The 19,785-nt window shown below is 38.5% G+C and overlaps 1 protein-coding gene across 5 annotated transcripts in view; it reads right to left on the minus strand.

Annotated features, from left to right (window-relative positions):
- LOC109917580 (dedicator of cytokinesis protein 4) overlaps nt 1–19,785 on the minus strand; it is a 410,977-nt gene that overhangs the window by 190,443 nt on the left and 200,749 nt on the right. For 4 of the 5 annotated variants that reach the window (XM_048607672.1, XM_048607673.1, XM_048607670.1 and 1 more), the window contains exons 12-13: nt 18,265–18,353; nt 1,040–1,165 (exon numbers count right to left, since the gene is read on the minus strand). In XM_048607672.1, coding sequence (XP_048463629.1) covers nt 1,040–1,165; nt 18,265–18,353 — 215 coding nt within the window. The remainder of the gene's footprint in view (nt 1–1,039; nt 1,166–18,264; nt 18,354–19,785) is intronic. The other variant, XM_048607674.1, reaches the window with a different exon arrangement.

Genomic DNA, 19,785 nt, shown 5'->3' on the forward strand with positions numbered 1-19,785 from the left:
AAACGTCAGCCTTCCTGCTCCTCTGATGCTGCTTGGCCTGCTGTGTTCATCCAGCTCTACACCTTGTTATCTCAGATTCTCCAGCATCTGCATTCCTACTATCTCTGAAACAATATATCACTGTGACTGGTTTCACAGCCTTGAACGTCCTTCCCAGCCATACTGTGGGTGTTCATATACCACAAGGACTGCAGGAATTCAAGGAGGTAGCAAATTACCACATTTTCACAGGCAATTAGGGATGAGCCATAAATGCTGACCTTGCCACCGATGCCCATATTTTACAAACAGGCACTACAAAAGAAAATCATAACATCCTGAAAGCAATATATTCTTCACGAGAAAACATATGAAGAAAAGACACAGTCTATTTATACAGCACCCTTTCAATCCTGGATTTCTCCCAAATGCTTTACAGCCTATGAATTAATTTAGAAGTATGGTTACTGCTGTAATATGGGAAACACACCATCACACCATCCATTGTGTACACAGCAATGTTCCCAAAACATTGGTGAAATAATTTTTTTTTTGTTTTAAAGCGGACATTGGTTGAAGGATAAATATTTGCCAGGATACCTGCTGTTCTGTAAAGAGCACTATGTAATCTTTAATATCCGCCTGAAAGGGCAGATCTGAAAAATGGGGAATTTACATTTACAGCTTCCCTCTGTAATGTACTGAAGTGTCAATGCTGAGGATGTGCTGAAGGATCAAAAGGCATAAACTTGCAACTATCACTGAATAGTATTAAAATGCTAGCTTTTCAATGCCTTACTGTATACATGGTACAAATAATTAAAAATTTTAAACCAAGTATGAACACTAAAAAGGTAATACTTCAAGTAAACAATTTTGTATTATCTTTGTCATAGTTTGTGTAGCATAAAATACTCCAGAACAAAGCATATTGTTTTAAAATGCAGATAAATTATCTCGAAGACCTTGTGATTGACAAAAGCCAATTTGTGGAGTCAGAAAATGAAGTGCAACAATTCCCAGAATTGATCTATAACAACTTCAGTGCTGTTCAACCTACCTGGCATTATAATATCTGAAAAGCCCAACTTTCTGGTGATAGCCACACCTCTTGTGAACAATACCGGGTACTCTCTCCAGATCTGATCAATATCTCCATGTAGCAGCTGTAGTGCAACTGACAAACCTTTAAAAAAGAATAGATATAGAACATTGAAATATTCCAGAGGTTGATTTACTCCTTGGAAGAAAATCTTCTACAATAAAACAGTTCAGTGAGAAAAGCACTCTGGAACCTAACGGGCTCATAATGATTCGAGAAAAACAAATGGTTCTACCTGAATTATGCTTCACTTAAGATTATTCTGCATTGGAAATTGGCAGGAGTGGTACATTTAAATTGTACACTTCAATCAGGTACTTATCGCATTCCAACATACTACATGTTGTGTAGTGCTTCCCTTGTTCCTGACTATGAGGTTAATGACAATTCTTGAGTTTAACTGCTGTTTACGAAACTTAATTTCTGCATTTGATTTTGCTATAAATTATTTACAGTCTCAATTACATTCAAATGGCACCATGATAACCACATTTTTATCTAATCCAATCAAATGTCGACAGTGCTTCTGAAGCGCATCACTGTTGATTAAATAAAGATGAGCTCATTAGAAGTGAAAGGACCACACCAGACTAAGATCTACAAGATTTCCCATTAATGGTCATCCTGCACTGCAATCTCACAGCACCATTAACTAATACTGCAAAAGCACAATGCAATACTCCATCTTACAATGAGCCAATTAACATTTTCCAATTTCTTAAATCTATTCAAAATAACCATGTAATGGCACATTGGGTAGTGAGCTAGCAATCTGCTCTTTGCTATCCAAGATTTGGTTTAGGTTCTAAGTGCCTCATAGAGTCATACAGCATGGAAACAGACCCTTTGCTCCAACCAGTCCTGGCTGAACATAATCCCAAACTAAATTATCCACCGGCCTGCTCCTGGCCCATATCCCTCCAAACCTTTCCTATTCATGTACTTATCTAAATGTCTTTTAAACGTTGTAACTGTGCCCACATCCACCACTTCCTCAGGAATTTCATTCCACACACGAACCACAATCAAAAAAAAGTTGCTCCTCATGTCTTTTATAAATCTCTCTCCTCTCACCTTGAAAATATGGCCCTGGGTCTTGAATTCCTCCATCCTAGGGAAACGACACCTCTCATTAATCCTATCGATACCCCTCATAATTTGATAAACTTCTATTAGGTCACCTCTCAACCTCCTAAACTGCAGTGAAAATGTGAAATGGTTTTGCATTTAAACAGTTTGTATGACATGCAAGTCCACTGCGCAAAACTGACATTGTCCAATCAATATACACTTATTCAAGAAATTTAAAGACTTTGCCCAAATAAAAATCCATTGAATCAAAGAGTAGTTGAAAGTTGAAATATAACCATAAATAAGTAAAAGAAAAACTAAAACAGAAACAAGTATAGTACTGTAACAGTTAAATTCTGCAGTGATCCATATGTAACTTCAAATTGTGCAACAACTACCAGGTAAACAATTCTAATACAAAGTTGGAGCGTTCCTTTTAACCAAAAAGGAGAAGGATGGAGACGCAAGTTTCAACAATAACTGATAAATTTGCAGAATTCTAACCCATAAAATTCAGGTACCTGTTCCACTAGAAAAAAGATAAAGCAGTCACTAAAATGCGTATATATATTTTGACCTGACAATACAATATTAAAGCATACTACAAAATGAGATTAAACTAAAAACTTAGAATAGATTATTGCAACACAGATCCAAACATCATACAATACTCATTTAACAATAGTGGACTCAGGCCACTACAACAGTGCATACACAAATTTCAATTGGAATGAGTCTGAATATTTATACCAGCTAATTTGAATTTAATTAAGATAGTTTTCAACTCTGAATTATGAAGTTTTGTACTTTACTTCAAGTACACAATTTATATTGTAAGCCTTTAAAAAGTGCAAACAATTGATAAAACATTGTTTTATTTTTCATTTATCCAACAGTTTAGTTTGTGTAAAGTTTGGAGAGTCTATTTAAAAATATAGTGAAATTTACAAACAGATCAGGGACAACATATTTATTCCCAAGAGGCCTTTTACTGCAACTAGTTGATAAACACTGCGAATAATTAAATGGAACATTATATTAATGCAGGAAGAAAACAACAGTAAATCTCCTCACCCTGTGCATCTTCAGTAATGTTTTATCACTTGGAACGCCATCCTTCACACATAATGTTATACAGTGTTTGTGACAATTTTCTCCCTTCCTCTTTTCACCTTAAGGCACTGACCCTTCGCTGGTACATGAAGATATATTATCTAATCACCATTGTCAAATATTTAGCAATGCTGGAGTGCTATTCTGGATTTCAAATGGAGATCCCAAATTCTGAATCTCCATCCAAAGAGCACCAGCCATACATTTCTGCAAATGGCAGATGAGAGTAGGTGAATAAGTAAATGTAAGTGCAAACTTCTACAATTCTTGCTGGAATATGTTGTGCATCCATTTCACCTATTTAAACCAGGCCTCATGGAAGTCCAATTCACTTCTTAGTAGGTAGTCTATAACATTATATCTTTAGAAATGTAATGGTACTTGGAGATTTGCCATATTGGGCAAATATATATGGATCAAAGATTATTATTACAGTTTTAGATCAAATGTTTTGACTGATATTTTCAATTAGCTTTAGCAGCTATTATCAGTCACGTCACTTCTAATCTACAAATTGGGCATTTTGGTTGGAGCTTTACTATTGTGTTGGCAAGAAGTGGTAGCTGGTAAGATTACCCCGATTCAAAGTTTACTTCCAAGAACATGTATGCTCTGGCAAAGGAAAACCTAGTATGGTACGTCAGGGATGAGCAACTTCAAGAGGCAGGGGCAGATTTGCACTGATTACCAGAAGGTAATCTCCAGGTGATCTCCATTTCAGCAACAGCATTGTCTGCAGCTGCCAAATTTACTTAGTGCAGGACTTTGATGTCGGAGGCTCATTCTAAGCTGTCACAGGGATATCAGCATCAAACCCTGTGCCTGCATAAATCTACCACTGAGGTAAATAATTTTGCCACATTCTCTGGGATAACAGAATGAAAGGCATAATCCCCCCCCTAGATGATAAGATTCCCAAAAGCACAGATGCCAGAGGTTGCATGCATTTGGCCTCTCAGGCTCTCTCACCTCATTCCATGATTTTAACAACCTAAGAATTCCACTCCAGTATTCATACCAATCACCTATAAACAGCAGCACAAATACTGTGGGGATAATTTAGCAACTGTCAGCATTTTGAAGCAAAACGTCAAGAACCAGATGGGAACAGAAAGCTTCTACAATGTAACTGTCTGTGCAGTCATTTACACAAAAACCAACAATAAAAGCAATAATATTGTGAGAACACGAACATCTCCAACTTCCCAGACAAGTCACATGCCATCAAAGAGCAAAAGCAAAGAATGGCAGATGCTGGAAATCTGTAATCAAATAGAAAATACTGCTTTAATAGCTTTAACAGAAGCTGTGGACAAAGAAGCAAAGAAAAAATTCAGAGAAAATGTCAGGGACCTGATACATTACCTCAGTTTGTCTCTCAATGAATGCTATCAGAGCAGTTTAGAATTTTCTGTATTTTTTGCTTTCATTACACACTTTTCAGACTTAAACATTTATTAGGTCTTCATTCATTAGAGTCGAGAAGAGTGAAAGATGATCTTATTGAAATATACAAAGATGCTAAGGTGGGGTTGACAGGGTAGATGTTGAGAAGATGTTTCCGCTGGTGTGGGAAATCTCAAACTAGGGAACATAGTTACAGAATGAGGGAACACTCATTTATAACAGATGCAAAGAAATTTAGTCTCCCAGAGGGTAATGAAAGTCTGGAATTCTTTATTCAGGGGGTTGTGGTGGCTAGATTACAGATAGTATTTAAAGACGAGGTGGATAGATACTTAAATTATAAACAGGTTGATAGCTGTGCTGAGCTGGAATGAAAGAGTACTTGAGACCTGGGGCAGATCAGCAGTGGCCTTATTGAATAGTGGGCAGGCTTGGTGAGCCATGGTTTATTACCTACTCCTAAAGCTTTATGTTCTTATTGCTGTTCTTTCAATAGTTACTTGATTACTATCTTGCAAGTTCCCATCTGGTCAATATCTTGGAATTCCCTGTTTTGCACCATTTTAGGTGTCTCATATTAATTTGGACAGCGGTGGTTCCAACAGAAAGCCCATCACCATCTTCTCAGGCAACTAAGGTTCGATAGTAAATGCAGATGATCCAAGATGATCCTCAAATTGAGAACAAATATTCACAAATACTGGTTTGCAAACTCTATATTTTACATTTGAAGCAGCACAAGCATGAAGCGCCAGAGGGCTTAGGCAGTCAGAACAGTCAGGAGCCAGCACATATTCTCCAATAAACAAAACAGAAAAGTATAAAGAAGAAATTACTTATATGGCAGTTCAGCCAACATCAATTTTGCATTTTAGTCTACTCAGCTTTTGTTACATATTTTACAGGAACCTTGCAATTTTGCTTAAGTAATTAAAGCTATTAGTGCTACTCTAATTTACATCCATGACACAAATACCCAGTCTTTCTATAACACTAGGTTGTTGTGTTAGTGAAGATATAACACTGCTGAAGCATGAAAATGAGAGAGGTACAAATGATTTTCTGCAGTAATTAACAGCTGGTATCTCAGAAGACAGTCCCAGATGTGCAAAAATAGCACAGCACAATATAAAACAGTATATATTCATGGGAATAAAACTTAAAATGCTTTAGTAACAACTTTACATGCAGGGTCCTACAACAATAGAAACACAAGAGGGCACTAAAAATACATCCTAGCCCTGACAAGACTGTTGTACATACACTATCAGCACTTCCCAGGATAAATGGAGTAGTACAGCCACGAATTCAAATCATCACTTCATCCTGCAAACCAATATTTCAAAATAGCATACAAGGTACATGGAGCTCAGATAGTCTTGGATACAACATAAAAGCAAAAGATAAATTATACAAATATTTAGTTTCACATCGCTTTGAGTTTCCTACACGCTAACAGAAAATGCTACTTCATAAACCCACAATTACTCCAAAAACTGCTGGAAACAGCATGTAATGAGTATTGGGAGAGTACAAGGCAATATGACTAAGTGGGTGGCTGTTTCAGATGGCCAAAATTAAAATCTGTAGAGTGCACTCCTTCTCTGCTGCAACATGTTTTAGTCAAGCATTCTGTGCAGCAGAGAAGACAGAAGCATTTGAAAACCAAGGAAGGCTTCGATACAGGGTGTGAAGGGAAAGACTGATTTTGACAAGGTTTCATTAACTTAAAATGATCCCTAACAAGTCATCAGAGATTTTGAAGAAATTTAGGTTTGCGGAGAGGTTTTGGAGCATGGAAATCATTGTCATAGGAAATAATTCAGACAATTGCAATATTGAACAGAAAAGCAGATAAACTTTAAAATAGAGGAAAATACAGAGCTATGGAGTGACAATAGAGGGATTGGGTTTTGGTTGGCCCAGTTAAGAATCAACACAAATTCAATGTGACTCTTTCTGTGCTGTGAATTTTTATTTGGCCACATAAAGGTGCTGAAAATAGAGTAGTTAATGTTTTCATTTCTCATGACATTTGTTCATTTTTTTCAAACAACAAAACATTCCAAAGAGCTTTGCAGAGGAAAAGCAGCAGAGGCCATCAAGCATGGAAAATTAGGAATGCAATGAATACAAGAAAGACTTCAATTTATACAGCACGTTCTACAATCAACAGATATTGCAAAGCACTTTGCAGCCAATTAAGTACGTTCTGAAGTTAAAGAATAGAAAGCCTGAAAGCATCCAGTGCTCAATGCTCCCATATTCCCTAAGTAATCCAGTTATGGAAAAACAAACTGTTGATGCAGCTATTAAATCAAGAAGTCTAACAAGCAGTATTCATTCGTAAGAATAACAAGGAAGCTTGGACCCTCAGGATATACGGCAAAAACCAAATTAACCTGAACAAATATGACTGAGAATTTGCTGTAAAATGCTTTGTAGCCATTAGTTTCTGTCAGATCGCCACAACTAATCCAGAATCTATACACATATCAAATTCCAGTCAGCATGTTCACTGTTTCTGGATTGTTCAAAATTTCAATTCAAATTAGTGGAAATTAGGGGGACAAATGCATTTGCCTCAGGTCTTGAGAATGTCACATACTGTCTGCTCATGCATTATCCAATACATACTTGTATGGATATAACTGGAGTCTTGAAGTTTGTTCCAAATCACAGGGTCTCCTTGTGTTTCTTGATTGTGTATGATGCCAAATAAACCAAATGTTCAACGTTTTCACTTCCAAGAAACAATGGAGTGGCCTCAGTTGGAAGGTGGATTCCATGCGGACCACCAACAGAAAACAGCAGAGGACAGCAGCAATTGGTCCCTCACCATATGGCATATCATGAATAAATAACTCTACATACTAGATTTATGATAAACAAAGACAAAAATAATAATATTGAAATGCAAAGCCTAATTGAAGTTTTTTTTTATTTTCTCTGAATGTAGCGAAACCGATGATGGGAGAGAAACACTTGAAAAATGTTTTTGTTCTTTTTTTCCACAAAGATATAGGAACGTTGCCAGGCTTGACACATAGCCAGAAAATTAGAAGAGCAGACTGAAAATATTTGAAAAAAAATTTGACCTGATATCAAGACCACAGCATGGTGTTTGTTTTAGGTAAGTTTTATTGATAGGTCTTTTAACATGTAAAGGTGACATTACTTGTGAGACGTGGGGACAGAAATATAGCACAGGCTCTTACATGCTGGGTTTCCACCCTGTGTACATTGCATCTTATTTCACATGCCAGTCATAGAAACAGGAATACCTCACTATAGAGAGGAAATATCTGCCATTTTCAGGGGTATAAAATGAGATAAACTGTGTCTCTTTCCTCCAGAGTTGAATTTAATTAAGTCTTAAGCACTGTGCTTGGCATGCCCTTTTTAGGTAAACTAAATTGAATTTGCAAAGAAAAAAATTTTGATTTCATATCAACTGTATAACATGTATTTTTCTACAGCAATCTTCACATCCTTAAAGATAGAGCTTCAAGGATGCAAGCAAAACAGAAATTAATGAGAAACAGGAGCACAAGAAAGCATTATAGAGAAGGGGTTGTAATTAGACTTGTAATAGTAGGACAGTATATGGCAAAGTGGAGGCACTTAGGGAGCTAACTAAAAAGGAACTACATAAATTACTGAAATAGTAGCTGCAAATGATAATGCTGAAAACATTAAGGACAAGAAGCAACATGTTCTACAGAGCGTGGAGTCTACGCAGGGATGCATGACTAGAGAGAATCATGGAGATTGAACGGAGTGGGATCATAATGGGGTTTAAAAGCAAATGCATAAAAGTCAAAGCGGAGGGGTCAGCACAGCTAGGTTAAGAATAGAGATCTGAAGACTGTAATGTGAGAGAAAATGTGAATGAGTTATCATTACAGAAGGTGATAAAGAAGGCAACTCATAATTTCATAAGACATTGTAAATCCTGTGATAAGTGTAAATTAGATTTTGAGGAACTATGAAAAATGCAAGTTTGGAGGCAAATGATACTGAATTAAAACAAATGTATATGCACCCATCTTTTTGAGCAAAACTGAACTTCATTTTGTGAGAATTTAGTCTCACTCAGTAGGGTAACGTGAACATTGATAATGTTTTAAGAGTCAAATAAAAACTGTAATCCCACTTAAACCTGTAGAAGTTTTTTTTAAAAGCTTGAGAAAAAAATTTGTTTTCAACCCATCTTGAGGTTTGCAAAAGGACTAAGTTGTGTTGAAATATACTGCCATTATAATTGGGACAAACTATTGCTCATCTATTTCATGAATGTCAATATCACATTGAGTAACAACATTCAACAAATTTGACAGTTATCTTCACGCTTCTAATGCTGTCTTTGTTATGGCCCCAGCTGATGTCAAAGATGTCAAGTCAGATTTTAGAGAGAAACCTTGCGTGATAAGCCACAAGTTTTATTTTCTAACGAAAACAGAAAGTGCTAGCTAAACTCAGCAGGTCTGGCACTGTCTGTGATGAGAAGCTGAGCTAATATTTCTAACCTAGTTACTCTTCATCAGAACCTGAGCTTTTCTGATGAAAACGTCAGTGGGCTCTAAACGTTAATTCTGCTTTTTCCCCTACAGATGCTGCCAGACCTGCCGAGTTTCACCAGCAATTTCTGCTTTTGTTTCAGATTTCCAGCATCCACATTTCTTTATTTTCATTTTATTTTGTAATATGGTTACCCTGGTGGTCAGTCACTAAACATCTTCACAAGAGGCTGCCAATGTAATATTGACGAAAGAACAATGTTTATAAAACACAAAATAGGAAAACAGTTACATATATGTATAACAATTTGGAAAGATGTTACCATAAACAAAAAGGATTCAATCCATTTTCCCAACAATACCCTTTACACACACCGCCATTCCAGTGAAGTATCATTCTTATCTTCACTGTTAACTTTCTTATTCAAATTATGAGGTATTCTGTAGCTCATTTTGGTGAATTTCTGCACCTTCCCTAAATATGATTCTGTTACTGTAACCTCTTCCCAAGACACAGACATGGCACAGGCTAACTCATTGAATTATCCTCATTCAGCTCCAAGGAAAGCTTTTTCCCAGCCCTCTTCTACTTGGACTGCTGAAAACAACGTAAGACCTTTTACCTGTGATGGCCTTCAGACTGCTGAAACTTTAGATGCCCTTTGGCTGGTGTGGACTTTTCCTCTACTGACTTGAACCTGCTTCTTGAAAGCTCAACTTAATAAATACTTCAGCAATTATCTCTCCCAATAGCTTGTCTAGACACTTACATTAAATCACATGATTTATTAGAAATGCTGTTTTGGAAAAAGGTTTCTGACACTTAAAAAAAAATCACCTTCACATAACTATTAAGCAAATCCCCATTTACCTTGACATTAGAGCCCAAATAATAATAAATGTTATAAATCTTCTTCATAATTTCATTTCTTAATAATGTGGACACTATTTCATTTGCCTTTGGCATTAAATAATTTATTTACATTAATTGAATAAACCAAGGAAGGTATTCACTCTGAAGTATCATTTCAGATTTGGATCAAAGAGAAGTAAAAGCATTGTTCAGCTTAAGTAGTAAAAAATGATTGTGGTAGTTAACCCACGATCTAATTGTGAGTGGGCTGGATTGAGTAGACAGGGAGATGTTCCTGCTCGTAAAAGAAACAAGAATGAGAAGGCATAAATTTTAAATTACGTGCAAAAGGCACAAAGGTGATGTGAGAAAAGAACATTTTTTCATCCAGCAAGTATATGGAAAGCACTGCCTGGAAATTTGGTGGGGGCATGTTCATATGATGCACTCAAGAGGGTAACGGATGGTCATTTGGAAACAAACAGTGTGCAAGGGCTTTGGGAGACAGCAAGAGGTTGGCACTTGGTAATGATCCTCGTTTAAAGGGCCAGTGCAGATATGATAGGCTGAATGGCCTCCTTCTGCGCCATAACAATTCTGTGATTTTGTGACACATGATGTGATTATGTACTGTGATGCTAAATTAGCGCTCTGGAAGTTACAAAATTAGTGGCATGAATTGCAAGGAATGGATTATCTTAGACAACTTATAACAATTACAACAAATCTGAATAACTGCAGGGAGGCAAACAATGGCATGGATCTGTATTAAAGTAAATTGAGAGCTATGGTTTCCCAAACTTCACAGTAATGGTAAGTGAGCAGAAAACAGGGAGCTCACCAGTTGATCCAAACATGTTCATTATTAACAAGTTGAGCATTAAAAAGGTTTGTAGTAGTTACCATTCAATACAAGTTAAGCAATTCTGTTCTCCTTTCATATCGTAGTCAACAGAAAAAGTACTATCATTAAAAGTATTATCATTAAAAAGTACTTCATTAACTCACTGAATTAAGCTGCAAGACATGTAAGATTTTTTTGCATTGATACAAACCAGTCCAGACTTGTTATGTGCAACAATCGGACTCAGGATTTCAAGATTTCCAAAAGGCTTTCAGGAAAGTATCGCACATTAGGCTACTTAAGATAACAGCCCATCATGTTGAGGTAGTATACTAACGTGGTTGGAGGATAAAGGTATCATTTTCAAGATGTCAACTTGTAACTGGCAGTGCCATAGGGATTACTGCTGGGGCCACATTTATTTACTGTAAATATTGATCATTTGGGTAAAGGAAGTGAACGTAGTATCACCAAGTTTGCGGATGACACAAAAATAGATGAGAAGGAATATAGACAAGTCAAATGAGTGAGCAGAAACTTGGCAGATGGAATATAACATGAGAAAATGTAAAGTTATGCACTTTGGCAGGACAAATACAAACATTTAATATTGATTTATTTTGTATTAATTTGTGGAATGTGGGCATCGCTGGCTAACCAGTCTTTCTCGCCCAGCCCTAGTTGCCCATGAGAAGGTGGCGGTGAGCTGCCTTCTTGAACCGCTGCAGCCCTCCTGTTGTAGGTTGACCTACAATGCTATTAGGGAGGGAATTCCAGGATTTTGACCCAACAACAGTGAAGGAATGGCGATATATTTCCAAGTCAGGATGGTGAGTAGCTTGGAAGTGGTGGTGTTCCCATATGTCTGCTGCCCTTGTCCTTCTAGATGGAAGTGATCGTGGGTTTGGAAGGTGCTGTCTGAGGATTTTTGGTGAATTTCTGCAGTGCATCTTGTAGGTAGTACACACTGCTGCTACTGAGCGTCGGTGGTGGAGGGAGTGGATGCTTGTGGATGTGGTGCCAATCAAGCAGGCTGCTTTGTCCTGGATAGTGTCCAGCTTCTTGAATGTTATTGGGTCTGCACTCATCCAGGCAAGTGGGGAGTATTCCATCACGCTCCTGACTTGTGCCTTGTAGATGGTGGATAGTCTTTGAGGAGTCAGGAGGCGAGTTACTTGCCGCAGTATTCCTAGCCTCTGACCTGCTCCTGTAGCCCTGTGTTTATGTGGTAAGTCCAGTTGAGTTTCTGGTCAAAGATAACCCCCAGGATGTTGATAGTGGAGGATTTAGTGATGGTAATATCATTGAATGTCAAAGGGTGGTGGTTAGATGGTCTCTTATTGGTGATGGTCATAGCCTGGCATTTGTGTGGCGCGAATGTCACTTGTCACTTGTCAGGCCAAGCCTGGATATTGTCCAGATCTTGTTGCATCTGAACATGGACTGCTTCACTATCTGAGGAGTCAGGAATGGTGCTAAACATTGTGCAATCATCGGCGAACATCCCCACTTCTGATCTTTAGATGGAAGGAAGGTCATTGATGAAGCAGCTGAAGATGGCTGGGCCAAGGACACTACCCTGAGGAACTCCTGCAGAGATGTCCTGGAGCTGAGATGATTGACCTCCCACAACCACGACCATCTTCCATTGTGTCAGGTACGACTCCAACCACGGGAGAGTTTGCCCCCTGGTACCCATTGATTCCAGTTTTTCTAGGGCTCCTTGATGCCACACTCAGTGAAATGCAGCCTTGATATCAAGGGCTGTCACTCTCACCTCACCTCTGGAATTCAGCTCTTTTGTCCATGTTTGAACCAAGGCTGTAATGAGGTCAGGAGCTGAGTGGCCCCAGGTGGAACCCAAACTGGGCATCATTGAGCAAGTTATTGCTGAGCAGGTGCTGCTTGATAGCACTGTTGATGACACCTTTCATCACTTGATGATCCAGAGTAGACCGATGGGGAGGTAACTGGCTGGGTTGGATTGGTCCTGCTTTTTATGTACAGAACATACCTGGGCAATATCCCACATTGCCAGGTAGATACCAGTGTTGTAAACTGTACTGGAACAGCCTGGCTAGGGGAGCGGAAAGTTTTGGAGCACAAGTCTTCAGTATTATTGCTGGATTGTTGTCACAGCTGGTAGCCTTAGCAGTATCCTGTGTGTCCAACCATTTCTTGATATCACGTGGAGTGAATCGAATTGGCTGAGGACTGGTATCTGTAATGCCAGGGACCACTGGATGAGGCAGAGATGGATCATCCATGTGGCACTTCTGGCTGAAGATTGCTGTGAATGCTTCAGCCTTATCTTTTGCACTGACGGGCTGGGCTCTTCCATCATTGAGGATGGGGATATTTGTGGAGCCTCCTCCTCTGCTGAGTTGTTTAATTGTCCACCACCATTCACAACTGGATGTGGCAGGACTGCAGAGCTTAGATCTGATCCATTGGTTGTGGGATCACTTAGCTCTGTCTACCACTTGCTGTTTATCACTTGCTGCTTTCGCTGTTTGGCGTGCAAGTAGTCCTGTTTGGTGGCTTCACCAGGTTGATACCTCATCCTCAGGCCTGGTGCTGCTCCTGGCATGCCCTCCTGCACTCTTCATTGAACCAGGGTTGATCCCCTGGCTTAATGGTAATGGTTGAGTGGGGGATATGCCGGGATATGAGGTTACAAATTGTGCTGAAGTATAATTCTGCTGCTGTTGATGGCCCACAGCGCCTCATGGATGCCCAGTCTTGAGTTGCTAGACCTATGCAAAGTCTGTCCCATTTAGCATGGTGATAGTGCCACACAACACGATGGAAGTTATTCTCAATGTGAAGGCGGGACTTCATCTCCACAAGGACTGTGCGATGGTCACTCTTTCCGATACTGTCATGGACAGGTGCAACCACAGTTGGTAGATTCGTAAGGATGAAGTCAAGTATGTTTTTCCCTCTTGTTGGTTCCCTCACCACCTGCTGCAGACGCATTCTAGCAGCTATGTCCTTTCAGACCCGACCAACTCGATCAGTAGTACTGCTGCCGAGCCACTCTTGATGGTAGACACTGAAATCTCCCACCCAGAGTACATTTTGTACCCTTGCCATCCTCAGTGTTTCCTCTAAGTGTTGTTCAACATTGAGGAGTACTGATTCATCAGCTGAGGGAGGTTGGTATGTGGTAATCAGCAGGAGGTTTTCTTGCCCATGTTTAACCTGAAGCCATGAAACTTCATTGGGTCCACAGTCAATGTTGAGGACTCCTACAGCAACACCTTCCTGACTGTAAACCACTGTGCCACCACCTCTGCTGTCCTGTCATCGGGACAGGGATAGTGATGGTGGTGTCTGGGATATTGTCTGTAAGGTATGATTCTGTAAGTATGATTAGGTCAGGCTGTTGCTTAACCAGTCTGTGAGACAGCTCTCCCAATTTTTTGCACTAATGCCCAGATGTAGTGAGGAAGACTTGCAGGGTCGACAGGGCGGTTTCTGCCGTTGTCTTTTCCAGTGCCTAGGTTGTTGCCAGGTGATCCGTCCAGTTTCAGTTCTTTGAGACTTTGCAGCAATTAGTACAACTGAGTGGCTTGCTAGGTCATTTCAGAAGGTAATTGAGAGTGAACCACATTGCTGTGGGTCTGGAGTTACGTGTAGGCCAGACCAGGTGAGGGTAGCAGATTTCCTTCCCTGAAGGACATTAGTGAACCAGATGGGTCTTTCCAACAATCGGCAATGAGGTCATGGTGATCAGTAGATTCTTAATTTTTAAATTATTGAATTCAAATTTTACCATCTGCTGTGGTGGGATTCGAATCTGGGTCCCCAGAACATTAGCTGGGTTTTCTGGATTAATAGTCTGGCGATAATACCACTAGACCATTGCCTACCTGCCATTTAAATGGGTAAAGACTGCAGAAAACTGTAGCACAGAGAGATTCGAGACCTAGTCCATGAATCACAAAAAGTTCAGTGGGTAATAAAGGATGGCAAATGGAATATTGGCCTTTATTTCAAAGGGAGTGAAGAATAAAACTAGGGGGTAGGAGATTTTGCTGCAACTAAACAAGGCCAAAGCTGAAATACTGTGCATAATCTTGGTCCCCTGATATAAGCAATTAAATATTGGGATTGTTGGCAGTCCAGAGAAGGTTCACTAGATTGATCCAGAGTATGGAGGGATTTTCTTATCAGGATAGGTTGAGCAGGTTGGGTTTATACTCATTGACATTTGGAAGAATGAAAAGAGATCTTACTGAAACAGAAGATTCCTGGTGACTAGACAGGGTGGATTGGAGAGGTAGTTACCCATTGTTGGAGAGTCCAGGACCAGACAGTATAACATAAGAGTAAGGAGTCGTTCTTTTAAAACAGATGAGAAGGATTTTTTTTCTTTCCCTCCCAGTGGTAAAATTGTGCAACACTTTACTGCTGAGGTTCACTAAGGCTGGATGTTCAGTGTATTCAAGGCTAAGGTCAACAGACTTGAAATCACTAAGGAATCAAGGGTTATAGGGACAAAGCAAGAAAATTGAGTTGAGGAATATCAAATCAGCCATGATCTCATTAATGGTGAAGTGGGCTCCATGGCCTCCACCTGCTCCTATACCTTATGATTCTTCAACCTATTCCTACATGATAGGTTCTTCTCATTTGATCACTCCATATATGTAGAGGATAGTAACATACTTCAGGAGCGTATAGAATGATGAGAATGTGAAGGTACACGGCAGAGGTGATTAACATTCCCTCTAAGCTGCACAGCCATGCAGACACAGAGCCACTCTGATGTTCCATGCACAGCAATCAGTCAGGCATTGACTTTCAGTTCTGGACATCACTAACACTCATGGGCCTCAAATGTCCACTTAACCGGTAAGAAAATTAGAGGAAACGTAAGGAACAATACAAACAAGTATTGTAATTCTAAAAGAAATGTAGGAGCATACACAAGTCTTAGAAGATGACATGACAAGTTGAGAAGACTGTCAAAAAGGTACATGGGATCTTTGGTCTCATAACTGGAGACACTGACTTAAAAGCAAGGAAGCTGTGCTAAAACTTTACAAAACATGGGTTGGCCTCCCAGCCAACGTACAGTCCATTTCCGGGCACCATAGTTCAGGTAGGATGTCAAGGTCTCAGACAGCATGCAGTCAAGATTCACTGGAAGATTTCAGTTCTATGTCAAGTCTAGAGCAAATGGAGTTATTCTCCTCAGAGCAAAGAAAATGAAGAGACTTGATACATTCAAGTTTCAAATTCTTGAAGAGTTTGGATAGAGTAAATACGGAGGAACTGTTTTTGGTGGTAGAAGCATCAAGTATCAAAGGACATTTTTTAAGGCAATTAAGAAAGAAAAAAAAGGGCTTGTGAATTGATTTAATTACAGTGGGTCATGATCTGGGAAGCGTTCCCTGAAAGGATTGTGGAAGGGGATTCAAAAACAATTTTCAAAAGAGAATTGGATAAATACTTGAAACAAAAGATGCTGGGCTATGGGAAAAGTATTCAAGAGAAAACATGTTCTTACAGCTATGGTCTCCTCTGTGCTTTATCATACTACGAAAAAAAAGGTTCAGTTTAAAATTATAAACATTGCAAAAACCTGAAATAGGCAGACTGGAAACAATATGTACAGAAGATTTCAAAGTAATTTTAGTTCCGCTTGTATGAAAGTTAGACAGCATAGTAGGAACCATTGTTCAAGAACTCCCCTCAAGAACAACAAGACCCAATAAAAAAATCACACGGAGGTTCATCAGTATAAAGCTTACATCATCAGTGCAGGGTTCTTTGTCTCAAGTTATTCAAAACAATGTTATGTCCTTTCCAAAAGGAATGAAGCAGAGACATTATACTTGCAGAGTGCACAACACTGTTTGAGTGGATTCTGTCCCTTTTGAGAACAAATGAAAGCTTTCTAAATTGTTACCATGGAACCCATTGTGTAATCTGTTTCTGGTGCCTTATACTGTCAATAATAAATACACCATGTTACCATTTCATGGATGTTAAACCCAAACTCCAACTAAATCATTTGTTCTTAGTTACTGACCTATAACAGATACCCAAATGTGCCAATTGCTAGATATTGAATTTGTGGCAAGAAAGCAGAGCAGTATTTAGTCCAGCCTTTAGTTTTAAATTACACACTAGAACAAACTCCCACCAGAACAAACTCCCAGTCACATTCATTACTATACACCAGTTTTCCCTTCATTCCTCCTTCCCCCCACTATGACAACCTTGTCTGTTCCTCAAAACAAAATGTCTCCTTTTAACAAGTAAATACATGTGTTTTGCTCATATTAGTGAAATGTTCCAGAGAAGTGTCTTTGATATTGTTTTTAATTCAATTTTATGTTCAAGAACATTCCTCATTGATTTTTTTTAATGAAGTAACCACTGTCAGCATTAAGTATAGTACAGCCAACTGAAAAGACCCCTCTGCTCTGCACATATGTGGGCCTCTTCCATAACATGAGGGGACCATCTCTTTCTATACTGGTTGTTGTTGGGGAGTTGGGGGAAGACAGTGAAGGGCTTCTGTCTCTATTATAAATTTAACACAAGTTTGTGGGGTGGACCTGTATAAACTGTAGGTAGGTTGAGACTGTCCTAAACCAATTTGTATAAATATCTGTCAGGGAATCTTCCACGACAGCAATCTTGCTCTGAATTCAATAACAACTGTTTATTATTCATTCTTGGGTTTGTGAGTTTTCCCATCCTCAATGCACCTTGAAAAACAGTGAAGAGCTGCATTCTAGTACTGCTGCAGTCCAATGTAGTTCACCCACAGTGCCAGTACAGAGAGGGCATTCCAGAATATTCCAGCAGTAAAGGATGATACAGTTCTGTATCAGGGTGGTATGCAAACTGGACAGCAACTTGCAAATGGTACTGTTACCATATTTCTGCTACCCTTATCCTTCTAGATGGCAGATAATGTAAGTTTGGAAGTGACATCATGGTAATTCCACCCAAGGGATTAACATATGTAAACACTATTAAAAGTTATTGCAAAGGAATTTACATAGGTATGTACTTGGAACAAATACTCAATGCATTTTGCTGGGGCAATATTACAGAATTATTGATTGCTAACGTTTTGTTCTAGAATTAAATCTGAAAGTCAGTTATATGCCTTCATGAGAGAACACTGTGGCTGTAATTACAGAATAAAATGCTTTTGTCTCTTGTAATTTCTAAAGGTTTTTTTTTTAAAATGAGGATCCTAAAACTCTTAGATCTGCTTGTGTAATGGAAGTTTAATAGCAATGCTCCAACACCATGGCAATTCTGAATGTCATATGATATATTCTTAATCTATACGATGGAAATATCCTTATTGTGTGACCCAAAAGCATGAAAAATTTTCACTCACCAGCATTTGAACTTGTCAAATTGTATCGTGCATTTAACTTCTTGATAATATTTTCATGTATTTGGTACCATTCACTTTCAGTATTGCACCTAGAACAAAATGGAATGTATAATTTCAAAAAGGAATTGAAAAAGTGTATAAATATTTTAAAAGTTATTCATAAAAATACTTGCTTAGGCCAGAGAGCACACCAGATGATGTCCTAGGGTCAATAACGTGCATTGCAATAATACAGGGGAAAAGTGTAAAAGCTTTATTGGCAGAGTTCCATCCAAAGTGTAACTCACCCCAGGCTTCTGGGGGAGAAGAAAACAATCTTGTCTCTCTCTTGGGCCATATGTAGTGGGGAGCTGTCTGAGGTCCCTACTCTTTCAGTTTCAAATCATTCAATTAGCTGCCTAAGCGACAATTTATGTTTTAATTCTTGAACACAATTGGATAAGCTGTCATTTCCATTGGAAATGTGTCCATCCTCCACTAAAACCCAAGTTGGAGATTAGTGGAACATCTAAGGAATTTCAGAAACCACTTTGCGTAAATGCAACAGAATACTCAGAAAGCCTCTGTACATATAAATTACCAACTGGTTTAAAAAGTGTAGAATTTTAATTTTTGTTCAAACCTGATGAAGCATAAACAATCAAAATGAAGGTCCCCTCATAATGTGCTTCAATGAGACATTTGGCAAATTAACTAAAGCAGTTCTACAGAATCTCCTACTACTGGTTTACATTGTAAATAACCACATTGCTTACTTCACATTGCCACTGAAAATAAATTACTTTGTTTCTAATTTTGTTACCTATGATTAAGTAGCCTGAATATTCATGAATTTTGTTAGTTTCCACTGACTCCACTTAAAAAATAAAAATAATAATCTTAAATGTACTGCTGAACTCACTAAACAATATTGTTCAATCTCAACTCTTGGATGCAGATCAGAACTTTAATTGAAAAAATAAATTCAACATTGCCTGCCACACTGTCAACCTATTTAAATAATGCCCATCATTTATAATTTATTTAGAAATTTTATTTAATTTGTAAATTATGCATGACCTTTTTGTTTATGTAAAAATACTAAATGAGAGTTCAAAAAGTTGCAAAATGCATTTCCCTATTCCATTCCCTTCAAACTCTTTCTTTCTTGCTCCGTGGTATTTATCCACTGCACAACAGCCTAAAGGGGTTATTAAGGTCACAACAGACGACAAAGCACTGAGCTTCAGTTCTCTCTAACAGCCAGTTATGTCTGTTCTTGCAGTAACAGCTGAATAATTTCACATGAAAAAAAATGACCCACATTAACTAGTCCAGATAATCACAACCATCACTGTCCTCTTCACTTGATCATAAAAGATCATAAAAGGAACATTACATCTTCAGTGTGGCTTGGGGATTTAACAAAGAAAGGCATGCACACATACACATTGCCTTTTAACAAGTTTTCAGAACATTGAATTAATGCTCCACTCCAATTTTATTTTGTTTGTGTTAAATGCAGATCTAGCATATGAAAGA

The sequence above is a fragment of the Rhincodon typus genome, chromosome 18 (assembly GCF_021869965.1).
Source record: "Rhincodon typus isolate 14 chromosome 18, sRhiTyp1.1, whole genome shotgun sequence".
Taxonomy (NCBI): Eukaryota; Metazoa; Chordata; class Chondrichthyes; order Orectolobiformes; family Rhincodontidae; genus Rhincodon; species Rhincodon typus.